We start from the raw sequence: 13,088 nt of genomic DNA on the forward strand, positions 1-13,088 counted from the left end.
GCTGGCAACACTATGGACTCTGCATTAGTATTTTGCAGACTGACAACCATTCCAGCAGGCCCCATATTGAGGATTATAGGAATTCCTTGTATATTCTTAACTCTTTTCTGAATACAACTATTTCCAATTTCTCAGCTTTGCTCAAAGACAGGTACATACCTGTCTTTCTAAACTAAGTCAAATCTAAACTACTTGATATTTGCCAAACCAGCTCACTTGGAAATGGCCAGAGACGGAGCTCCCCACCACGATCTGGGGCTGGCTGATGGTCAGTTCTGCAGCAGGGGGATGGAGTTGGGGGAAGGGGGTCTGGGGTTACTCACAGTCCTTTATAGAGGATGCAGCCAGCGAGAATGTGAGGTGAGCGCTGGCAGGTCTGCAGAATGCGAGCTGCCTTCAGCAACAACAGAGGCTCCACCTGTGCAGGGCAAGAGGCATCATGCCCACCCATCAGCATGCTCACAATCAGCAAGGGAGAAAAGGGGAGAGGGTTGTAAAGAACAAGTGGACAGGGTGTAGCTCAAATCCTGGAAAAGGAGAATGTGTCACACAGTAAAAGCCGTGTCAATGGCTTGGGACTGTTCTACCTCTCTATACCCACAACTGCTGACACCACTAAATACCAAATTCTTAGAACAAGGAAGCCTGTCCAGAAGCTAGAAGGTGCTGCAAATATGGCATATGACTATTTAAAGGGTCACAGTAGATGGCCTGGGAGACCCTGACTATTACCCTGACAATGCTAAGACCTGACGGCAGCAGAAGAGAAGGGCATATGCTATGAATATGTATCATGGCACCAGGTGAAACCTACCTACCCTATCCTCCACCTTCCCTCTGAAGCACAATCCCCATGGTGATACTGGTAGTTTAACGTCTCACCAGGATCCATGACCCTATTCCACCACATAAAATGAAAACATCATGCTCTTTGACTCAAGAAAATATGCCTCAGTTCCACATTCCTTGTATGGAAATAGCCTAGAAGTTCCTAAATACAAGAAAAGCATCTAGACCTGGTCAGGAAGAGCCAGCAATAACCAGCAGCCTCTTCAGATTTCCACCTGCCAGCTAGAACCAGCAGATATCCACTGGCTGTTAGAACTCCCTGTTAATGGAGTCTCCAGAGCTGCTGACACATTAAGAAGTTTATTCTTCATAGCCTCGAGACGGCCCTGTCCCAGCCAGCCATTCTATAAAGCTTTAGGGCCAGCTACAGGAAGTTTTTCAGACTGGAGCAACCCTTCCCCATGTCTGATGGGGTCACGCTCTGTGAAGCCTGAGTCACAGCGACAGACCCCTGTTATAGGGACACTATTTACTATGGCAGTGAGACACAGAAGAGGGATGTGAGTCAGGGCTCAGGTAGCTGGATTTTTTTTTTTTTTTGAGACAGAGTCTTGCTCACTTTGTTGCCCAGGCTGGAGTGCAATGGTGAGATCTCAGCTCACTGCAACCTCCGCCTCCCTGCTTCAAGCGATTCTCCTGCCTCAGCCTCCCAAGTGGCTGGGATTACAGGTGTGACCCACTACACCTGGCTAATTTTTCTATTTTTAGTAGACACGGGGTTTTGCCATGTTGGCCAGGTTGGTCTCAAACTCCTGACCTCAGATGATCCACCTACCTCGGCCTCCCAAAGTGCTGGGATTACAGGCGTGAGCCACCGTGCCCGGCTGTAGGTAGCTGGCTCTTAATGGGGCAGCACAGGTGGTCATGGCAGCCAGACGAGCAGCCTAGGTTTCACTGAGTGCCAACTGCAAATGGAGCAGCTCAGAGATACAAAAACAGTTTCTGACCACACTCTCTAGCAACCTTGTTTTTGGAATGTTCATGCTGGGCATTTCTGAATCTGAGAATAACTAGATCACATGATATGAATTTCAAGAGAGAAGGCGTTCAGATTACTGAGTGCAACACATCTGAGGCACGAGCAAAATAATAATTCCCTTTACTGAGCATTTACTTGGTGTCATTTGAGGTGTTGCTTCATTTGACCATCAGAACAGTTCCAGGAGGCAGGTATGCTGGCACCATTCTCTGGAAGGGAAATGGGTCTGAGAGGTGACCTGCCGTGTCATGGCCCTGCCTGAGAAGTGACATTCTACTCACTGTTCCAGATATAGTTCACTTCAGGGATATTACAAAAGTATCCAGAAGCCCTAGTCTTACATAGAAAATGAGTGAGGAGGATGAAAATGTTACTTTGGTTTTGTCCAAGTTCCAGAGGGAATTGAAAATCTTATGCAGATCACTGGTGTTTTTCAGAATTTGTTCAATGAAGGTGTCCCACTCCACGCTCAGTTCTTCCCGAGAACAGTTCTAAAACAGAAAGAGCCTCAGGTCAACATCTGAGATTTTGAGGAACAGACTCCTTGGCCAGAGCCCCAGCTACTTCAAAAATTGTTCCTCACACAGGAAACTGATTGGAAGGGAGGACCTGTTTTAAACCTACCCCATCATGGATCCGGGGTGTCTGCTGGGTAAGGGTGGCAAGCAGGGCCTGCACTTCCTAAACATCCCAGGGAGGAGAGGGGGATAAACATTTGGAATAAATGTGACCTATGCCACTAGGCACAAAGGCACATGACGGGGCTCCGAGAGCCCACGACCTTGTCCCTGGACATAGTGTGTTTATATGAAGTATAACAGATGCCAGAGTAAGTGCTGGCAGTATCAGTTGTTATAAAAAGGCCCAATGTAAGACTCCTCAACCCCACACTCATACCTCATAAGCCAGGGAAACAGGTCCATTGTAAAAGTTAAAGAATCCAATTAGCTGATCCAGAAACCGCTTGCAGCTGACATCAGGGAGCTCCACAGCACAGCCCAGCACCTGTAAGGAGAGAAACCAGGAAGACAAGCATTTTCCTTTTCTTTGAGTCGAAGCCCAGAATCCTGGCATCCAGGGCTCTCCATGTCCTGATGTGACTGGCCCATCCAAATGGATCTTCTATTGTCCCTGAGTCCACACCCTCCATTCTGGCCGAGTTAATCTCCACAGACAAGTAAGTTTTGTACCTCAACTCATGTTACCCAATCCCAAATGTCCTCCTTACTGTTCATTTCCCCAGGGCTTACCCATAACCTTCAGTGTCCACAACAGATATCGGTATCTCCATGAGGTCCGTTCTGCTAACTCAAGCCAATAATGCTGACCTCTTTTCTGACCCTTGTGTTGCTAGAACTGCTATTTTGATAGTGGTTATTTAATCTGGATTCCATTACAAACAATGGACAGGACTCAAATTCCTTCATGAATGGCCCTCGTGCCTCTCAAGAGCTGGATGAAGTGCTTTAAGAGCCAGAACTGACTGCAATCTTCCCAGTCATAGATCTCCAAAATGCTGAGTGTAGTGCTTAGTTCTACAGAAGATAAATACTTGCTGAGTTAGAAGGTAATCTGGTCATATGTTTAAAGAGCCTGAAAAAGTTCCTATTACTTGATGTAGTAATTCTACCTCTAGGAATCTGTCCTAAGGGAATCATCAGAAATTTAAACAAATAAACCCTGACAGAAAACAAGTAATTACAAATTCCCTCTGAATGTAAGATACAGTAGCACACGGATCTTTGCTTTGTTCCCAGATGTAATCCAAGAGTTTACAAGAGTCTGGCATGTAAGAAGTGCTCAATTCTTCCCCAATTGATAAACAGACTGAATGCAATTCCAATCATAATCCCACCAGCTTTTCTTCAGAAACCTACAAACTGATTCTACAATGGAAACGCAAAGGACCTGAAATAGACAAAGCTACCTTGAAAAAATAAGGTTGGAGGAATGATACTATCTGGTTCAAGACTTACAGAAATCCAGACAGTGTGGTACTTCAGACAGATCTGTGGAAAAGCCTAAGAGAGTCCAGAAAAAGACCCATACTTAAGTGGTCACCTGATCTTTGGCAAAGGAGCCAAAGGAATCCAATAGGGAAAGGAAAGTGTTTTCAGCATTGATGCTGGAAGAACTGGTTATCCAGACGGGAAAAAAAAAAGATCCTTGACCTCTACTCACGTCATTCACAAATATTAACCCAAAGTGGATTACAGATCTAAATGTAAATGCCAAAACAATAAAATTCTTACAAAAATAAAAAAGGGAGACTATTTCCTCCAATGAAATAGGCAGTGGTCTTTTAGGCAAGACACAGAAAGCAATAGCCATAAAAAGATAAAATTGGTAAGTTAGACTTCATTAAAATGAAAACTCCTGCTCATCAAAAGATACCAAGAAAGTTCATAGGCATGCCACAAACTGGGAGAAATCATTTTTAGAATATGTATCTGACAAAGAACTGGTATTTAGATTATAAAAAGAACTACAAAACTCAATTTTTAAAAAAAACCCAATTTAAAAAACGGGCAAGGGTTTGAATGGATCCTTCACAGAGGAAGTTATACGAGCAGTCACTAAGCACACAGAAAGGCCTCAGTATCATTCATCATTAGGGAGGTGAAGACTAAAACCACAGTGACATACCACTGCACATCCAGAAGAACGGCTAATCTGCCAATCTCAACACTGACGAGGATGTGGAGGAACTGAAATTTTCACATTGTTGGTAGGAATGGTCTAACAGTTTCCTATAAAATCCAACATACACTTACTCTATGACCGAGCAATTCCAGGAGACTGGCTATTTACCCAGGAGAAATGAAAACATGTGTCCACCAAAATACTTGTATAGGAATGTTCCTAGAAGACTTATCCTTATGTCCCCAACTGGATGCAGTTCAGATGTCCATCAAAAGAAAAACACACCGTGATTTATTCAGATATCAGAATATTGTTTGATAACAAAATAGAATGAACATCAACAGATGCAACAACATGAACGAATACCACAAATGTTAAGTGGAAAGATGAATGCCTGGAAAGCATGTAACCACACACAAACGCGGAATTTTATTTTACAATATGCATGACACAGTATCTGCCTGGAGATACACTGATGTGTGCAACTTACTTTGAAAACTGTAACAAAATAATTTGGGGCTGGGTGCAGTGTCTTGTGCCTGTAATCCCAGCACTTTGGGAGGCAAAGGCAGGAGGATTGCTTGAGCTCAGGAGTTCAAGACCAGCCTGGGCAACATGGAGAAACCCTGCCTCTAGGAAAAAAAAATTTAAAAATTAGCTGGGCATGGGGGTGCCTGCTGGTGGTCCTAGCAACTCAAGAGGCTGAGGTGGGAGGATCGCTTGGGCCTGGGAGGCGGAAGCTGCAGTGAGCCAAGGTCATACCTCTGTATTCCAGCCTGGGTAACGGAGTGTGACACGATCTCAATCAAATCAAATCAAAGTAATTTGAATTAATGGGAGGAAAAGGGATGTATAGATAAGTAATAACACAACCATAACAAAATGCTAACTGTAGACTTGAGGAGGTATATGAGTATTCACTGTAAAATTCAACTGAGAAAATTTTAATAATAAAATGTTGAAAATAGGCCTGGTGCGGCGACTCACGCCTGTAATCCCTGCACTTTGGGAGGCCAAGGTGGTTGGATCACAAGATCAAGAGACAGAGACCATCCTGGCCAACATGGTGAAACCCTGTCTCTACTAAAAATACAAAAATTACGTGGGCATGGTGACATGCACTTGTAGCCCCAGCTACTCAGGAGGCTGAGGCAGGAGAATTGCTTGAACTTGGGAGGCGGAGGTTGCAGTGAGCTGAGATCACGTTACTGCACTCCAATCTGGCAACAGTGAGAGAGACCATCTCAAAAAAAAAAAAAAAAATGCTGGAAATAATACCTACAAAGTTGAATATAGCATCCCACACTTAAGCTTCCCTTTACCTTGGGAAGGCTTAAAATAAATGTTGTTGTGAGAAATAGTACTTTAGATTATATGCTACTATTAGAATGTAAAGGAATGATTGTTCTCTTTTAAGATAGGGTCTCACTCTGTTGCCTAGATTAGACTGCAGTGGCAATCATGGCTCACTGCAGCCTGAAACTCCTAACTCAAGAATCCTCCCCTCAGCCTCTGAGTGGCTAAGACCACAGGATGAGCCACCGTACCTGGTTAATTTTTTTTTTTTTTTTTTTTGTAGAGACAGGGTCTTACTATGTTGCTCAGGCTGGTATCGAACTCCTGGACTCAAGCAATATATATATTTTTTAATGGATTCTCTGAAACCTAACACATAAAAGTGTTTTTTCTGGGTCACTTACCCAGTAAGTGTGGAGAAAGATGACGATAAAAACTCTATTTACAACACAGAGGAAACAATTTCCACAAGTTGGCCTGTCTTTGAAAGCAAGGGAGAAACCAGCCATGTGCCACGCAGGTTAGAAATGCTTTGGAGAGTACTCAATTATGATGGGCACATGCAGAAAATGCCACAGGAAGTGAGAATGATTACTAAACACAGTACATGGATGAGGTGGGCGTGGGGCAGGGATAATTCTAAATTCAAGACCCAGAGTCAGCATAGCTTTCTAAACTTACCACTGCAACACTTCAGCACTGATTCTCCCCATTCAACTTACCCAAAGGTAATCTCCATCAACTTTTATGGCGAATTTCAGCTTTCTCAGACGAACAAGAGTAGGAGGGGAGTCAGAAATATCAGAGACACAGCGGACAACTCCAGCAATCTGTCCGCAAAGCAGCTCCTGCTGGTCAAGCAGGGTCTGTGGGAAAGGAGCACATTCCAGATAGGAAGCTGAAATTCTTGAACTCTTGTGTCATTTCTTACAGCATACTAAAGCCTGCAAGCCAAATCCAGTCTGTTGCCTGTTTTCCTATGGCCTGTAAGCTAAGAATGGTTCCTACACTTTTTAAAGGTTACAACAAAGAAGATGCAATTGAGACCTTATGTGCCTTGCAAAGCCTACAGTATTTCCTGTCTGGCCCTTTACAAAGTTTGCCAACCCCTGTCTGAGATGACTGACCCTAAGAGAACACCCACCATGAACACAGGAGATGACTGCACAAAACTGTATTTCTGTTATGAGGATCATAGGCGTATGCTTGAGAAGAAGCGTGAGCCTTTCATTCCTACTCGAATGCCCTGTACAGAGTGGCCAGGGTGACCCAGATTAACCCCGACTATCCATGTCAGAGCACAGTCACATGAGGGAACATACAGAATCTCCTCATCAACTTTAGCCTTAACTAAGGCATAGGACAGCCAGACACTATGTGATGCGACACAAAATGTACACACCACCCTTACCTAGAAAACTGAGCTTGAACCTAACCAAGACTCTAGATCTTACTACTAATGTAAAGGAAATACAGCGGATAGGAGACATTCAATGACACCACCATGAGGAAGAAATCAGTCAAATCTAGAGCGTGGGACATTCTAACACTCTACTGCACAGATGACCTGGTTTCTTCAATAATTCAGTGGCATGGCTGTGGGGCGGGGGGAAGATGAGTGGCTGGGTGAGGACTGTTATTTAAAGGACTTAAACACAAAATAACCAAATAGAATACGTGGATGCTGCTGGGATCCTTTTTAGGAAAAAGAGAAATAAATGGAAGTATGTGTGGGTGGAGGGAAGGAAGAGCAGAATAAGTAACGTCCAAGACAATAAGGCAAAATTTGAAGATAGCCTGGGTATCAGGTAATATTAAGGAATTACTGTTACTAATTACTGTAACTTTTGTTAGGTGTGGTAATGTTGAAAATAATGTCCTTTTCAGTTAGAGGTGTTGCTTGATACTGGTGAGATGATATAACATCCAGAATTTGCTCCAGGAAAAGAAAAAAGAGAGAAGAGAAGGTTAAGATAGGTCATATAAAATTGGCAAAGTATTGATCACTGTTGAAGCTACTGATGGTGTATGAGGGTTCATGATACCTGCCTCTCTGTTTTTGTAGATGTCTGAATACAAACTTTTTGTTGTTGTTTTTTTTGAGATGGAGTTTCACTCTTGTTGCCCAGGCTGAGTACAATGGTGTGGTCTCTGCTCACTGCAACCTCTGCCTCCCAAGTAGCTGGGATTATAGGAGCACGCCACCATGCCTGGCTAATTTTTGTATTTTTAGTAGAGACAGAGTTTCACCGTGCTGGCCAGACTGGTCTTGCACTCCTGACCTCAGGTGACCCATCCAACTCGGTCTCCCAAAGAGTTGGGATTACAGGTGTGAGCCACCGCGCCCAGCTGAATACAAACCTTTAAAAACTGAGCTGATCAAAAAATTGGGGCTAGAGGGAGGCAGTCAAAAATCATGCTGGAAATAGAAAGCTAAAGACGATGTAAGTGCTGCGCTCCCTGGAAATTTTAAGACCAGAACAACAAGAAATAGTACAACTAAAAAAAGACAGTCAAAACGTCAATGTCTGGATTAGCCAAACTGTCCTAATCTAAACCCTATACTTGTGAGAAGTCACCACTTACAGGCACTGGGATCCCCACTGAACAGTAAAATGCTGTGTGGCTTACCTGGGAAGGATAAAAATAACAAATGCCAGCTCGTGTTGGGTCGCCTTCTTCCTTTACCTTGGAACCATCGTAAAGAAAAAAATAATTCCACCTGGCAAGAGAATAGAATGGAGCCATGTTTCCTTTCATCCAGTGATCACGGCATTTAAAAGACAGCTCCCTGTTTCCCAGCCTGAGGAGGGCTCATTACTGTGTTTGAAAGCCTTCAGGTGGCCCCAGAGAAGAAAGAACCTCAGTAGCTACAAATTAGATAAAACTGTTCTGTAAACGCAGGAAAGTCAAACTAAAAATATGCCTCTATCCAGCCGTCAGACCATCTGCCGGAGAAGACATGAGTAGCTAGAGGAAAAACGAGGCGCCCACAATGACTGCTCTTATTTGAAACACTGAACCTTAACCATGCAACCACATGGTCTGATACACTGTGTTTTAAGGCTCTGATAACACATTAAGTTAGGGATGTTATTAGATGGACTCCTCATAAGTGCTGAGCATAAAGATTTCCGGAAATAGCCCTTCTACTAGGAATTCACAAATTCACTTAACAAACATTTACTAGGGGCCCACAGTGTGCTTCACGTTTGCTGAGCAAACATGCAGTTTCAGTGCAGGATAGTGAGTCCATAAATCCGTAACGGGGGAAAACGGGCCTATGAGAACTTAGAGAGAAACTTTTAACTCTCTACTATACCACATTCTCACCCTGTATCACTCAAGCACACTTCCTCACTAACCTTCTCCTGATTCCCTCAGTCCAGAGATACCTCTTTCTTCTGAATTTCCAAGACCCTCTATTCCTCCCTAAAGACTCTTACAGACTACACTGTAATATAACTATAATTACTTAGTGTTAGTATCTGATTACCTCTTTAAGATCATAAAACACTGTAATATAACTATAATTACTTAGTGTTAGTATCTGATTACCTCTTTAAGACCATAAAACAAACACTTCAAAGGCCAGGTCTCCATTTTGTTGTTTTGTTTTTACAGACAGGGTCTCACTTTGTAGCCCTGTAGGCTGGAGTGCAGTGGTTTGATCATGGCTCATTGCAACCTCAACCTCCCAGGCTTAAGCTATCCTCCTGCCTTAGCGTCTCAAGTAGCTGGGACTACAGGAGCGTGCCACCATGCTCGGCTAATTTTTTTAAAAAATTTTGTAGAAATGAGTCTCACTATATTGCCCAGGCTGGTCTCAAATTCCTGGACTCAGACAATCCTGCCTTGGCCTCACAAAGTGCTGGAATTACAGGTGAGAGGCACAGAGCCTGGATGGACCGGTTTTACTTCCACGTCTCTGAAAACACATTTAGGAGGCTATAGCATAAAGAAGCAATGGGACCGATTTGTCACCTGCTTTCTTCTCCCCTGGATCTATTCCCTCTCTGAGGCCTCCCTCTGTGGCTCCCACCTCACCTTCCTGATGAAAAAGCACCAACTTGGCTGGGCACAGTGGCTCACACCTATAATCCCAGCACTTTGAGAGGCCTAGGCAGGAGGACTGCTTGAGCTCAGGAGTTCAAGGTTAGCCTGGATAATATGGTGAAACCCCATCTACAAAAAAATAGACAAAATTAGCCAGGCATGGTGGTGTGTGCCTGTGGTCCCAGTGACTTGGGACACTGAGGTAGAAGGATCACTTGAGTCTGGGGGAGTTGAGGCTACAGTGACCTGAGATCACGCCACTGCACTCTGGTCTGGACAACAGAGCAAGACCTTATCTCAAAAAAAAAAAAAAAAAAAAAAAAAAAAGCACCAACTTGGTCTCTGGCACTGTCCACTTTCCCAAGACCTAGGGCTGGGTGTACAACTGGCTGCAGGGTAGGCTTGGATCAAAAAGCCTCAAAAAAGTTTCAAAGCCAACTCAGAAACTCCACGTGCACCCCATCCTCCCGTCTCCACGTTCTCTGGGTGAAAGCATCCCTGCTTGTGCAAGCACATAATAGAAAACTTGGCTGTCATTTTGAACTGCTCCAGCTTTTTGACTTTCACATAAATCATCAGTCACTAAATCCTACTAATTCTAGCTAAACCTGCTTTTCACTTTCATCTCCTCCATGACTGATGTTTGCTAAACCTAATTATGAAACAAGATTAATGCATTTAGGGTTGAGAAGGGAAATGGGATTCAGACAGACATTGAGTAATACCCTTCAACAGCCAGTCTGGCCAAACCTCTTCTCATGGTGTAACTCTCAACTGCAACCATTCCTCATCTCTGCAAATTGAAGACTACAATTCCCACATTATCGTCAAAGCTGGCGGCAAGATCAGGCTGTGGCTATCTTTTCTACAATCTCCCAGCAATGTCAGACTCCTTCAAACATTGCAAGAGGCTTGCAAGGTTAAAACACATTAGCTTTGGAGAGAAATGGCTCACCTGCATGATTCAGCTGCTCTAAGGAAAGTGGCATTTTTATTGTTATCTTAATAAAATTAACACAATCTGGCTGGGGATTTTCAATTAACCCCAAAAATCAATCCGGTAGCCCAGCAAAAGCTGTGCCATGGCAGGCCTTGGTACTCACCACGAGGCTGACTTTGTCTCTGTGGAGGTGGAGGCGGCCATCTACTTTGTAGTCACCCTCATTCTCCTCAACTAGGTTTTCTTTTCCAGTATCACTTCTTTCTGCCCAGCTGTGACCGTTCCTCTATCCCCAAGTCCAGTGAATCTAGACGTGGTAGGTTTCAGTGTTTTCAGTCAGAACTGCCACTTGGTTAGTTTTCACTCAGCATGGAAAGTGCCACTTCCTTTTTTACAGGTTCTTCAGTTTCATGAATATTTCTATGCCTCTTTCAACTCGCAGAGGAACTACAACAAAGAGAATCCTAGCAGAAAAGCCAAATCCATTCATCTGGTTCCCTGAGCTTCACTGTGGCTGTCTACAGAACAACCTCTTTAAGCTCTTCTCCAGGAAAGCCAACAGTGGGAGATGCATGCTAGAGCTGGTGTTCTAAAGAAATTTCTAGCTTGTCTGGTTCAAACCCATCCTGAAGATTCTATTAAAAGTTTTGAAGTTTCCAGTTCAAACATCAGTGCCTTGGCTCTGAAATATACACAAGGAATAGATATTTCAGAAACTCGTGAGAGCGCATGTGACCTAGCAGGATTAAACGAATAGTATATTTCAAAAGAGCTTTCTGTAAGGGTAACAATGATGCTTCAAAATCAAAGAGCAAGGCTTGCGGAGACTTCAGAGTAAGGGCTTTAGTTTCTCGTACAGTTAAGGGACACACACCACAAGGCTCAGAGAAGATCAAATCAAATGATAGGGTGAAGACACTCCGGGTGTGGACAGCTATACAAATAAAGCGGTTGCTGTGGTAATAATGGAACCCAAATTAAGGAACTGTCATCTTGACAGTCCAAAAGTAACCTGAATGTGAAGAATTCCAGAGCGGGGCAAGTTCCTAAAAAATGAAAAGAACTTTATCAAATGGCTTTCAAACTTCCACCAGAGAAAGACGGCTGAGTGTATCATGGAATTTCAGTCGGAAGGAACCCTGGCATCATTTACTCTACTCTCCTGCACTCTCTTCCAAAAAGTACCTTGGGTGGCTCTCCTTTACACCCTCCAGAGATACGTGGTTCACCACGTTACATTTCTCCTTCCTCCTTCCACCAAACTCAAATCTGCCTTCCAAATTTTACATCTGCCACCCACTAGCTAGTCTGGACAACACTCTCCAGGAAAGCTTAAAACAAGGTCTAATTCTACCATCTGACAACCTCTTGGTCACTTCAAAACTACTGTCTAATTCCTATTGTCACTTTCTCCAAGCTTACTGCCCTAGCAACATGGTCTCAAATGCTTGCTCACCATTCTGCAATTTGTGGGAACACAACACAGTTTGTTAAAGTCTCTAGAGACAACCCCCACTGAATATTTAATGAACTGTAAAATCGCTATTTCTTCTCAGCTCTAGATATTTTGGATTGAGTCTCCATGGGACCATACTCATTGTATTCTATGGAGCATATCTGGGTGCCTGTGGAGGGGGCGTCTCTGTTCCCAGAACCAAGGACAGCAGCCTAAAACGCCCCATCCCTTGTTCCCAGAGGACTGGGCCCCCACACTACCGAAGGTCCTCTTTTATCTCTGAAAGGTCCAGAAGAGGCCAATAACGGCCCTGGCGTAGGGACCGCCGTCGGAATGTGAGCAGAAAAGGCTCTGGTAGCTTGGGAAGTGATAGTAACAACCTGCGGGAGGGGCTGATGATAGCAGTGTGGGAAGTGGCCTTGGTCGGGCAGCAGGGCTGGAAAAGGGACGCTAATGGCTGGAGAAGGGCCAGGAAGCTGCCAGACACAGCCCCCGGGTCGCAGGCAGCGATCGGTGACAGCACGAGGACTCTGCGGTGTCTGGCCCCAGCTCCAGGGGACTGGGAAACGGTAGGCGAAGGCCGAAGGATCAGGCGGGGTCGGGTCACGCTCTCGGCTGGGGGCCCGCCCCTCGGTATCCCTGGGCCTCCGAGCGCCGCCCACCCACCGCAGTACCCTGGCATCTCAGTGCTCGGGGTTCGGGACTCTGGACTCAGAATGCGGGCGGCGGCTGGACACCAGCAACTCCGGCCGGGTACCTGAGAGCACGGTAGAGAGGCCTTAGGTCACGCGCCGCCCCGCCTACCGCCCGATCTTGTTCCCGGCGAGTCGGCGCGCGGCTATGACGTTGTGAGTGCGCCGCGCTCCGCT

General features: G+C 44.8%; 1 protein-coding gene across 11 annotated transcripts in view; it reads right to left on the minus strand.

Moving 5' to 3' along the window:
- The window catches only part of HPS4 (HPS4 biogenesis of lysosomal organelles complex 3 subunit 2), a 29,864-nt gene extending 16,800 nt beyond the window's left edge, over window positions 1-13,064 (minus strand). For 2 of the 11 annotated variants that reach the window (XM_078336865.1, XM_078336879.1), the window contains exons 1-7: window positions 12,977-13,064; window positions 10,927-11,445; window positions 8,399-8,489; window positions 6,490-6,633; window positions 2,726-2,833; window positions 2,203-2,319; window positions 324-418 (exon numbers count right to left, since the gene is read on the minus strand). In XM_078336865.1, coding sequence (XP_078192991.1) covers window positions 324-418; window positions 2,203-2,319; window positions 2,726-2,833; window positions 6,490-6,633; window positions 8,399-8,489; window positions 10,927-10,967 — 596 coding nt within the window. In that variant the 5' untranslated portion in view covers window positions 10,968-11,445; window positions 12,977-13,064. Of the gene's footprint in view, window positions 1-323; window positions 419-2,202; window positions 2,320-2,725; window positions 2,834-6,489; window positions 6,634-8,398; window positions 8,490-10,926; window positions 11,446-12,479 lie in introns of all 11 variants that reach the window. The other 9 variants (XM_002743628.6, XM_009008345.5, XM_035267905.3 and 6 more) reach the window with 9 other exon arrangements.
- Window positions 13,065-13,088: the final 24 nt, after the last annotated feature.

This window comes from Callithrix jacchus, chromosome 1, assembly GCF_049354715.1.
Source record: "Callithrix jacchus isolate 240 chromosome 1, calJac240_pri, whole genome shotgun sequence".
Lineage (NCBI taxonomy): Eukaryota > Metazoa > Chordata > Mammalia > Primates > Cebidae > Callithrix > Callithrix jacchus.